We start from the raw sequence: 12,721 nt of genomic DNA on the forward strand, positions 1-12,721 counted from the left end.
TTTTAAAAAAGATCAAAATCTCCACGAACACTAGAAATACAATCTTAATGATTCCTGTAAAAAAATGGTTGGGTAATATATTTTACAAAAATATGCTTGAACCAATAAAAATTCAATGGTTGATAAAAGAGAGACCAACTCCCAGATAATACAGGGATTAAAGCACACCAGATAACCAGAGCATTTCAGACTTTAAAGTGCTAGAAGTACTGAGATGAGCTATTTTGAGTACCTGCTATTAAAAGTTGCCCCTGTTCTTCACCTGTCTGGTAAAACCTTCAAGAAGAACAGAACCCTGGTAGCATCATGGTCGGGAAGATACGGTAATTACTGAATAAATTTGAACACTGTGAATTACTGAATTTTTACAGAAAAAAATGGTAATTTAAATGTTTTGAGAAGATGTTAGTTTTGTGTTAGAAGGTACACTTTTTTGAAATGCCTGAATGTTATGTTTGAAAAAGAAAATGGGATATTTTTCCTTGAAATTACAAGTAATATTTCTGCACCAGTTCACAGTCAGCACTTGGGTCCTCTCAGTTCAAGGTTAGAGTCTACACCTGAGAAGTGAACGCCTTTGGATTTTCTATTCTTGTAGATGGGCAAACTGAACTAAACATAGTCATCCACACTGGGTTTTCAGCAGGGTTTGGTCATTGATTTACTCACTGGGAGTCCAACCCAAGCAGGCCCAACCAACCAATCCAAAAGTTTTGTAAGCCATCCAGATGTCTTTGGAAATTTGGGCCATCTTTTAAGGCTAATGGTCATCCAAATGACATCTGGACAGCTCTCTGGGGAAAACCCTGCAGCCCCACCTCCATTTCCTTTGAAAACATTTTATATGGTATGATTAGAATGACAAAAAAATATTCTTTTGCATTGTAAACACCCCTAATACAGTGTGCTAAGCAAAGGAGATTTATAAAATATGTATATCATTATCATGACCATTTGCATGATTTGTTTGGCAGCCTAATATCTTCATTTGAAAAGACATACACATATGATCAAACCAAAATATATGATCTTGCATTCACATGCTAATGGGCATGTTATCAAGAAGCTATTCATGTGGTACATCAGTTTAGTGGGATGGTCACTGTGTTGACCTGGTTAGGTCTGGGGTTAATTGTACCCTGAATGATGAGAAGCTGGTTAGATTGAAGAGACTGCCCACTGGTCAAAATTAGGCCATACACATAACAGAGGGGGGGGGGGGGAATCCTCAAAAAGTAACATGGCAAATCATTAGTTCCAGCTACCTGAACTAGTAGTCGATTGTTGTGGATTTGTGGCCTGAATGATTTGTGGGGAAGGGGGGGGGAGGGCTGATTAGGATGAAGGAACTGCCAACTGGTCAATATCATGCCATACACACAGACGGGGGGGGGGGGGGGGGGGGGGGGGACCTGGGTAATCGCAAAATCTTTGAGACTTATGCCCTTTTGAATAAACTTATAAAGGCTAAATGAATTTGAAAAAAAATTGTATAGTCTTATTCTCAGTCATAACATATAAGCCAAGATATTAAAATCAAAGTGTACCATTAGTCAAAATAGTGAAAGAAGGGTTTTCTCTGTTCATAAATTTATTGTGTGTGAGAGCAAGGTGGTGGAGGGGGGGGGGAGAATTGGAAAGTGTCCATGTGTCTGATTGACCTGCTTTTAGGACAGAAGTCAATGTGAAGTTGTATAGTCTGGCAGATATATGGAGTAGATAGGATCAAAGTGACTGGTTAACATCATCTTGACATTTACAACTTCAAATAGCTTAGAGTGCATATAGGTACAGAGGAGGGGCAACATGCTTGTAAACAGGGGTTTGGATGAGGCAAGGCTGATTTGGTTTAATAATCTATGACCTTACTTTTTGCCCAAGGATCAATATTTCTCTCTCTCTCTTTTTTTTTCCACAGGCATGCATGTCCTGCACACACACACACATGTGCATATATTTTTGCATGTACTAGTAATTGTTTTCTGTGAGATTTTTATTTCAGTAAACCAAGAAAATTATTTATGGTATGGAGTAGTATAAAATTTTACTTCAAGTTTAAAACAAATATGTCATAATTGTAGTTTCACAAAAGTCAGAAAGTTTAAGGGGCATATTTTTAGGCTTACTATTGGAGTACCCTGTTAATAAACTTGGTAAATAGACAGTTTCTGTTGCCAGGAGAGGTCTGATTTTCACCCGATACTCCACTTAACCTTGTGTATAAGGTGGGGTCTGATCTAGGTCAAACATAAAAGTACACTTGGAGTTATTATGGGTGTATCTTTATTATAACGAGGCTTTTGATTTAACCTGATTTAAAACATTTTTTGGCAATAACTCATCATGATAGGTAAAATCAGATCATGATAACATAGGTGAACTGATGCAGGAAGTTAATTGGAAGGATGAGTAAAAGGAAAATATGATGTTTTCAGGCATTTTCAATATTAACAAGAATACTTTCTTTTATTGAGAGAATTGTTCCTTTAAAGAATGTGAAATTGTACTGTCAAGCAAATGAAAAAGAACAAACTTGTTTTTATAAGAATTATTTAAAATCTTGCAGTTGACAATGTTTTCATACATTATTTATTTATTGATATTGGGTATTTTCCAAATGCAAAAAATGATATTTTTGCTATTTAATACTATGCAAGTTAGCACGTGAGTTAATTGACTTTTTCTGGTTTCTTAAACATCTGTAAGAAGGGAGGGGGATCTCAGCAAACAAGAAGATCTTATCAATGACATCTTGAATTACTATAGACGTAGACATCCTAGATCCCTGGCATACAGAAATTACCTGCATGTGTATTTTTCCCTATGATCCTTTTCACCTGTCCTTAGTTAATTCCTTGATGAATGTGTACCTGTCCTTCACCAGGTAGACAACGGGCTGAGAGCAAGCTGGGATGGAGATATTAATAAATCAATCTCTTGCTGGGAGTTGTTTTTAGGCGCAGAATTCAGCTGTCTGGTGTGGGATTCACACAACAGGCCTGCCGCAAGCAGTTTTCAAAGAGGAGAGGTCTTTTTCAGAAGAAAGTGCACCTTTACACACCAAGTTAAATGAACTTGAGAGATGGCATAGAAACTAAGTCAGAATGTTTACACCCCCCCCCCCTTCACCTCCCACCCCCCAACCCCCCCACCCCCAAGCAGTCACTAGCTGCAGAATAATATTTTGGGCTCATCAAGGATTGCTTGTTATTGAAGAACACAGTTTTGTGACATATACGTCAGTGGATGCCACACAAGTGCATTCATTAGCTTTGAAGTTGATGGCTGTATGTTGAACAGACTCGCACTGCACCGTGTGAACACTGCCTTGTAATAGGAGTCAGAAATAGCCACTGGCCTGCTGGTCCTGGTCAGTGATTTTCCTGCCAGCCCAGTGAAATCATAACCTAACAGGTCAAAACAAGATTGGTAGAATTTTGTAATGTTATAACAGCGAGAATGTTTCTGTTTTCATAGGTCTGTAGAGGTGCACTAATTCCCTGTTGTGTGTGGTCTCTTTAGGTATGATGACAATCAAAGCAATGTTGATTTTAAATTTTCAGAAATTTTGGGTTTTAAGCATGGTTTGTATCTTCCCTTCTTTTGTTGCTAGTTTTTGAATGAAAGAACAGAATATGGAATGACGACCGTTGGCCAATCTATGCTTTGCCCCTCCCTGTTCTACACGCATCTTTTATTTAAGTCCCGAAGGAAGAAGAAAATCAACACCAGCAATATAAGCAAGAAGATTTAAGAGTGATAACAATTGTAGAAATAGGATCTTTAGGAAAAGCAAGTAAAATAAATCCAAACCTAAATATTTGAAAAGTAGTAAAAAAGTCTATGTCAACTTTTGGAACCTTTTTGAGTGGGTAGGAGGGGGGTACTGGTAGGTGGGACATGATAAATAACTTTTGAATCCACACATGCAATTTTGGCAGTTTTTGAATGAACGAATTGGCTAATCTGTCTTTGCCTTGCCCTGTTCTACACACGCATCTCTTATTTAAGTCAGTGAGCAAGAAAATCACCACCTGAGTTGCCCGTGTCTCAAAAGAACTTGCAACCACAAATTGTTCCGAACTTATTTTAGTTCATTTAGATAAGTCTGTGGTAACTCCAATGAAATGAATCTCCTATTACAGAACAAGCTAAAAATGGATTATAAAATATTTTAGTCCACAGTTGCAGATTTCTCCTGAATGGAAGTTTGACTTCAATTTTGGTCTCAAGTACTAGTACTTTTGTGAACCAGGCCCTAGTTGATAAATTTCTCATGACAAAATGAACATTTTTGCTCCAGTTAAACAAATTGTATGCCCTCCTTGACATATAACCCCGACTACGCATGCTTTATTGCCTTCTAATATCAGGAAGACATAACACCTTAACGCCTGATCCTATTTAAGTGCTGCGCCGCCATTGTTGTTGTCGCATTCAAATGCAACCTCTTTGTTATTACAGCATGCTTTTTAGTTGTTATAGTAGGCCAAAGGGGGAGGATGAGAGGAAATGTACCTCAAGCTGCTTTTACTGTCAATATGTTTGTTTTATTCCGCTGTGACATTTTGCCAGGGCGATTGACACAGTGCCCTTGTTGTGTTGCCCCTAATGACACAACGAACTTGACTTGCTTTTGAGATGATTTGACAGTGGGAAATATGTTTCTGGATGGCAGTAATGTCATGTTATGAGGAATTTGCCGTCTTTATGTAATACAGTGGGTTCCATAAGAGTCATTTGAGGTACTTGCAGGGTTCTGCCAAGGTCTCAAAAAAGGGGGGAGAATTCTCCCCTCTGAGCTTAAAAGTTGGGGAGATTTTGAGAAATAGTGGGAGATCAGGAAAAATGATATTTTACGTAAAAACATACACTGCTAGTCTGTACTGGTATTTTATTAAAGTTCACAAACTGAACTGATTCAACTTTGAAAGTAACTTTACATAGGCTGTATGTATATACAGTTGCAAATGATTTTTTTATAAAGCATCTGCCTCATTATCATAGCGGAGCCAAGAATAATCTCTTAACCAATCGTGTTGAAATTTCTGTGGCACTACTTTCGGTTTCTTTCTTTCAGGCCCTTCGATGGTATTTGGTCTGCAGACCTAAAATTAAAGAAAAGTTAAAATTTTTCCTACTTACAAACTTGTAATTTCTGGAACCAGACACCACAATCCAAAATAATTTTTAGGTTTTGATGATTAATCATGACTTAATTAACACTTTTATCAGGAAAAATTGAATAATAGTGTTTGGGAAGGACATTTTTATCTTTGATTTATCGTTTTCACAATATTGACTACTTTTTAAAATAAAGGCTAAGGTAAAAAAATATAGGTCACACATTTGGTTGAGTGCATTCTATGAAAATATCCTTGATTAGGAGGCCCTAACTTTTTTTTTTCAAATTACTAATTAGTATCCTCACACACATATACAGCGGAATAAACATATCAGAAACAGGCCTCCTTACTTCTTCATTAAAGTTAAACATTTCCTTTTTTTCAAATTTTTATTCTCACACACACACATATATATACACTATAGAGTGATAGGAATAAACATGTCAAAAACGGGCCTCCTTACTTTTTTAACTTCTTTTTCATATTATCATACTCACATAGGAGGAATAAACATCAAAAACGGACCTAAACTTCTTTTTCATATTATCATACTCAAGTAGGAGGAATAAACATATCAGAAACGGGACCCGTCATTTTTTAACGTTTTTTTTTTTTTTTCAATTTTCATACTCACATATAGAGGAATAAACGTATCAAAAACGGGCCTATTACCTTTTTTTTTTTACTTTCTTTCACATTTTCAAACGAAGTGTCAAGTGTCCTTCCAAACCGTAAAATAAAAATGCCACGGAATGAACATACCTTTATCGTCGACGAACTGTCAGTTTCATCTGGAGTCGCAACTTCAGAAATTTGTTTCTTCCTTTTCTCAGACTTGTCAGGCGGAGAGACGGATTCATCTGAGGGGGGATTAACAGGAGTCTGACCTGATTTTTCACCGCTTGCCGAAGACTTTGGCATAAAGCTTAAAATCGATCTCTGTTTTTTAACTTTCGCTTTCGACGAGGAATCCGCCATTTTAACCACGCTTCATCAGGCTGAATATCACTGTCACGCCGTCTATAATTGGTTGACTATCCCGCGAAATGAGAGAACCGCTCAATCGCTCAACTAACTTTAGTGCAGCGGAGTCACACGAGGATTGCCGATTGGACTGTAGTCATGAAGAGGTACTATTGATATTACGACAACAAATGACGACGCTGCTTGAAACGATCTTTTACGAGGGTACATCGGAAACGTCGCAATATGACGACGTTAGCTACACTGTGTTAACAAGTCAATGCAGCGGACGATGCGAAGAAATTTATACCGGTGATGATTATTTAGATAAACAATTTTAGACGCCACTCTCAATGTGTCTTTTATCATCTCAAGAACAATGATAGCACCCCCACTCGGTTTGTATGCGAGAATTTTCGCATCTTTGGTAATTTTTGTGCGAGAATTTTATTTTTTTGGCGAGAATCTCGCAGAATCGCGGCCTCGGCAGAACCCTGTACTTGTATGTCTGACATGCTGAGTTATGTTGTACTGAGAGTGGATTTTCTTTTCTGACATTATGGAATCAGTATGTAATTTATGGGAGGGAAATACGAGATTATTCTGTCCCGTGTAACTGAAATTGGTAGAGATATGAGCTTGATCTTTTCTTGACTGATTTAAAACTCTTTACTAGTCAGAGGTCAGGGTTTAATTATGAATTTTTGTATCAGATGCCTGCAATAGAATAGAAAGAGGCAGTGCTTTCATTATATAACTAATGGTTGGAAAATGTTTACCTCTTTGCTTAGATATCTTTTCCTGGATTTCTGAGCATCCTGGATGTCTGAGCCAAATCTAAATTTTTTAAAGAAAAAAAAGCAGTTTTCTCTTACTAGTTTTCAAGATTCATTGCTCTAGCCTTCCCTGAACTTTGATTCATTATATATGTTTCATACCATTTCCAACAGATAATTTGTTTAAATGTCTGACTGTCTGTCTACATACATACACACACACACACACAAAAAAAAAAAAAAAAAAAAAAAAATTGATATGAGGTACAGTACTCTAATTTTGAGGGGTTTCATCATATTCTGAATTGAGAAAGATAAGTAGCTTAGCAGGATACTTAGACATCATAATATGATTTTGAGACACAGATAGTGCACCTTTCACTGTTACTAGTATACACTAGGAGTCTGACATGCAGTCCAAATACTTGAACATTTTGATATTGTGGATCATTTGTCTGGCATACACCAAGAACAATACACATTGCCCCTTTTCTATGTAGAAATTTAATGCAGAGCACTTTAATACCACATTGCTATGAAATGAAGTGCGCATTGTCCAGATGTCTGAGAGGATTTGGAAAACACTTCTCAAGTCTGGTCTCTCAGAGAGGCTGCTTGTTCTGCTTGGAACCTGTGGCCTTGGATATGTTACATTGAAACTTTATACTATCAGAGGAGAAGGAGGATGGTGGGAGAAGATGGTATTAGTTTTCGCTCTCAGGGACCAGCACTGAAACAAGTGTATCGAGTGAAGTCCTATTTGAAATCTCATACTGTATTTTACAAACCTGTTGCAGAATTCCAAATTAAGAATGCCAGTAAAATGTATCTTTAAGCATTTTAGAATTTTTAGTGGTCAGATATAGTTATTGTTATTACATAGTTCTACATATGTATAATCATATAATAAAAATTGTCACTGTCTTCCTTGTAAAACAGATATTACTCTTTGAATGGTGAGAAAATTTTTTGTTGCCTTTAAGCATGTTGGTGTGTCACGTTTGTATTTATAAACCAATGTCTTTGCTCAAGTTCAGACACCATTTTCATTGTATTCACATCAGTTGCTTTATCTTTTTTTCTGATCTTTTTCGTGTTTTCTTTTTTATTCAGGCTGAGCAGAGGCTGGCGGCCAAGAGAGCGGCCAGAGCGGAGGCCAGGGAAATACGCATGAAGGAACTAGAAAAACAACAAAAAGAGGTGAGTTTTCATCTACAACCCACCCCCACCCCTCTCCCTTTTAACTTTTAACTTCCATACCTCTGTTGCTTTCTCAGGAGACTTATATGTATGATACATGTTATGATACAAAATGTTAGAAATTGAAAGAAGGAAAGGAAAAGTAACTACATCAGGTGAGTTTTTGAAGATGCAAGTTTGATGTAAGGCTGAGCACACCAAGTTTTGTTGTGTTCAGAGATGCTGTATAAGAAAGTTTTAAGTTCAATTAGTTGAACTTATATTTAAGTTATGGCACTGAATATATAGCAAAAAGTTCAAAATGCACCAAGGAAATTTTTACCTAGTGATGCTAAAAACTTGTGTGAGAATTCTCCCAGCTGGTTGTGCTTTTATATTGCGTTTTCAAATCTTCTCCGTCACAATTCATTCTATAACTTGCTAGTAGACCGCCAGCCTTGATCTTTCTTTTACTCTGGTTTGTGAAAACTTAGCTCATTCAGTTAAGATAATTCATTTGACAAAAAAAGGCATTAAGGTACATGAAGTGTTTTCTTGCCTGTTGCCCATTGCTCAGATGACTTGGGAAGAACATTGGCTGATACTGAAATAAGGCTGTGTGGAGTGATTTTGGTCTAGGCTCAGTAGGTCCTACTTCAAATAAAAATGTTAGTCGAAAAGTGGTCTAGAGTCTTAGAGAGAATTGCAGTCTTCTTTGGCTACATATAAATTCACCAAGAAGTTGGATCTTTGCGGTTGTGTTTAAAACATGAAAAACAAGGCTAAAAATGACCAATTCCTTATTTACCTCAGTGAACTCTAGGTATTATGGTTTTAGCTTGATCTGAAATGGACCAAAATGTTGCCTAGAAACATTTAGACCAATTTTTGGGCTAAAGTTCTACTATGAGAGCAGAGGGCCCCTGGTATGGTGAGTGCATACATGTCTGAATGCAGCGATGGCATCACGTATTGTGAGAGAAAACATGAACAACACATTGTTGGTCTGGTCTTCATTTAGAGGCCCTATATTTGGTGGAAAGCTAGGGTGAGAGAGGTGAGACTGCTCTAGTGCATTGTTGTACTGGAAGATATATGTGTGTATGTAGTAGACTCAACATAATTTGTCACCTACTAATTCAATTGATCATTATTCTGGACACATCTTATGAAGTGGATTTTATTCTTGATTACGACATAAGCTGAAGTTGTAATTAACATAGCCTAACTTGAATATCAAAATATTAAAAAATCTGGTTTTAAGGTGTCCAAGTTACACAGTGTTGTATGACAGATGCTAAGTGCATGTAGAAAGTGTCCAGAACTGATTTAAAAAATGATAGAATAGGAGCAAATTTAATTGGTGAATCTTTAAACAAATAAGTTGTGGCAGGTAATGTACAGTAAATGTAAATGGGTTTTATTAAATGACAATTAAAATTTTCTATTATATGTTTGTCTTCATGTTATGAAAAAAGAGGCTTACTGGTAGATAGGTACTAGTAAATATACTTGGGCATTGTTTTATTGATTTGATACATTTTTGCTACAAATGTACTAAAGTCAAAAGGGCATAGTGTACACTGTCAACCTCCTGTCATTAAAACCAATATGTACATAAGCACAGAGAAATACCTGTCACCTGAGTGATGTCTTTCTGTTTGCATAGCACTTGCTTTAGCACAGATATAAAAAGGTACTTGTACCTTAATGTTGATAGAGCTCTTACCTTCAAGACAGGTGACATTGAATTGACCCTTATAGGGATGGGTGACAATCTGAGTTAAATTGTTTAATTACACTTAAAGGTTGTCACTTAAGGGCAATGGTCATGAAGTAAACATACATTAGCTTATTTTATTATAATATTTTTCTTTCAGTTTTAGCCACGGTTTTAACTGTACTGAATAATTGTTGACAACTTGAGTCCAGGGGCCGGTTTCACAAAGCAGTAGTTAGTTAGCGATCGGTAGTTAGCCTCTCGCTAGTTATAGTGCCGTTTCACAAAGCAGTCGCTAGTTCTCTCGCTCGTTATTGTCTCGTTGTTGCCTTGGATATTTAACGACTGGTCAGACCAGTCGCTAACTCTAGAGTTTCATCGTACGCATGCGTAATGAGTGAAATAAAAAGGTTGCTTAGTTACCATTGTCTGTCGTTTGTCTTTGTATCCAATATGGCGGCTACTTTTCTTGCTATCCGTACCGCCAGACGGCAACGTAGACTACGACGTTTTCATGAAAGGCAGAATCTATTAGAATATACACACGATGATGCAATTTACGAGAGGTTGCGCCTAGCTGTGACAAAAAGAGGGGCAAAAAGGTGGTGGAGATCCTTTACGACGACCTCAAAGCAGACGTTCTTATGCATTTCCAGCCACCAAAAATTGGAGAGTTAGTGCTTTCGTGACACTTTTACGGAAGAGTTCCACTTCCGGCAGACGGTTTCGAGACTACGGTGAGTAACGAGAGAACTAACGACCGAACTTTACGACTGAACTTAGCGATGAGTTAACGACTGCTTCGTGAAACACCCCTCAAAAATCGCTAAGTTTTCTCGTTAGCGAGGTAGTTCAGTAGTTAGTTGTTCTAACTAACTACTGCTTTGTGAAACCGGCCCCATCTTTGAAACCTGTATGAGAACAACAATACATCATAATAATCATTCATATATATGCTAAGTATGAATATTAAAGGTTGAAATGCTGCAAAGTCATTGAAAAGTGCTGTGTGAATAGCCTCTAGGTGTCTGACTGAAAATTTTGATGTCATTGTTTAGAACTAATGTTTCCCATGGACCTGGTTTAGATCTCGCTGTAGGTGGTCAAATAACTGCTTTGTAATTGCAAATAATTTGAGGTAATCGGAGCATTTATTTCTTTAAACATAATCTTTAAAGATACTGGTTCCAATCAAATTTTTTTCATGCATTTGAAATGTAGTGAAATGTCCTTAATGAACTTAAACACATCTTTTATATCACTATCTTTTAAAAACAATTTCAATTTTTCTCAATCACTTTTGTCTTTCAGTGTTGTCCTTATATTTTCCCTTATCATATCACATCCCAGTAAATACTGGTAGCAAATACACAAAACAAAACAGACAGAATATTTAGAAAAGCTTGTATTAATGGTCTGAATAAAATATAAGTTTTTTAAAGCCTTGTGTGAATACACTTATGTGGAAACAATGGAAGGTGGTTTATCCACTAACGGCAACCTATCTCGGCAGCAACATCTCTGCAGGCACATTCAATAGGCACATAACACATCATTATAACGTGGGAACACAAATAATTCATGACCAAAGGTAATAAAAGTTGCATGACAACTGAACAGAAAGGTGTTGCAGGTCTGTTATATTGACGGATTGTTTGTTGATTGGATTCAGATCTGATCTAGAAGATTGGTTTTAAGTGTGGTTTTTGAGTAGAGTTTAATTAGAGAGAGACTTGGGTCTCTGCAGTCACCATAGAGCTGGGTGGTGACGGTGTTTTATTCGACACTATTTCTGTTGGCTCTATTTCCTTATAGGGATGTATTGACAAAAGATACAGTGATTCACTCTGGTTTTGATTTCCAGTTTAACTTAGCCAGAATTTTTATGTCTCTCTTTAACTTGGGACAGTAATTTTTATTCCGCTATGAAATTCATTAATCAGATTTAAGCTTCAAAATTAAGTCCTTGATTTCTAGAATTTATCTTTTGGTTTGGTATGAAGATCAGCGAGAAGAAATTCTAGTAAATACTAACAAAAAATAATTTGAATTTTTCCTGACATATTTTGGCATAAGGAAAAAAGGAGAGACAGAGAAAGGAACTCCATTGTGACCTACACATCCGTACAGTATAGTATGAGTTGGTGCCAGTTAAAACACACATGATGTGGGCAGCATGGGTTATTAATGAGAATCAAAGATATACTTATTGACAAGGACACTCCAGGTGCTCTCAGAAGACCATTATTTGGATGTAATTCCAGTATTCTCAAGGAAAACAAGAACATCAGCACTGGAAAAGTGAATAAGTGCCAACTATTGGGAAAATAACTTTTTAGACCTGGATTACACTTCGATTGAGACAAAGAGAAAAGGATGGTGACTTTTTAAAATGTCCTTATGCCATGGAGCTTTTGCTCTGGAATACATCAGTGTAGGTTATTGACTAAATAAGGGAAGAACACTTTCTTGAAAATATTGTTTAGGAAGATACCAAGTTATCTGAAGAGTGATTGCATTTTGTTCTTAATTCAACCAGAATGGTAGATTGTTTTCACAGCATCACATAGAAGCTGACTTTTTTCACCTGACGGATGCTTTTTTGGCTCTTAATTGATAAAATTGCTGATAACATTTTTCTGGGCTAAGTCCTCTTTAAGGATTCACAGTAGGCTTATTATTACTAGGAAAACAATTGCAACAAAAAAACTTGATTATTAAAGATAATCGGATTGAAAGCCCTGAGCAGAAATTAAGAGAACAGATGTCATTCTCGCTGTATTAACTGGAAACTGAGATTATCATTTAGTGCACAGTGCAGTCTCGTCCTCAGGGGCCCCTCTTGTAACATAATTAACTCAAACATCTGATATTGTCAACTGAGTGGGAAAAAAACTGAAGATAGATCTGTGGTTAAAGATATAATGAGTTAATGGGGGAAAGGACCAGATGGCAAG

General features: G+C 36.8%; 1 protein-coding gene across 1 annotated transcript; it reads right to left on the reverse strand.

The window, feature by feature from the left end:
* Positions 1-4,877: 4,877 nt before the first annotated feature.
* Positions 4,878-6,485, reverse strand: LOC147761486 (uncharacterized). The gene is made up of 2 exons (XM_087013464.1): positions 5,889-6,485; positions 4,878-5,108 (listed from the first exon to the last, which is right to left on the reverse strand). The coding sequence occupies exons 1-2, from the start codon at positions 6,102-6,104 to the stop codon at positions 4,980-4,982; spliced, it is 345 nt and encodes a 114-aa protein (XP_086869590.1). The 5' UTR covers positions 6,105-6,485; the 3' UTR covers positions 4,878-4,979.
* Between the last annotated feature and the right edge of the window lie 6,236 nt (positions 6,486-12,721).

This window comes from Lingula anatina, chromosome 5 (genome assembly GCF_051362555.1).
Source record: "Lingula anatina isolate TDL-2025a chromosome 5, LinAna3.0, whole genome shotgun sequence".
In the NCBI taxonomy this organism is placed as follows: Eukaryota; Metazoa; Brachiopoda; class Lingulata; order Lingulida; family Lingulidae; genus Lingula; species Lingula anatina.

Bases quoted from the DNA above. Each gene is read 5' to 3' on its own strand.
- LOC147761486 (XM_087013464.1), bottom strand. From the start codon at position 6,104: ATGGCGGATTCCTCGTCGAAAGCGAAAGTTAAAAAACAGAGATCGATT. The intron at 5,109-5,888 runs GTATGTTCATTC...CTTTAATTTTAG, and splicing joins ACAGTTCGTCGACGATAAAG to GTCTGCAGACCAAATACCAT.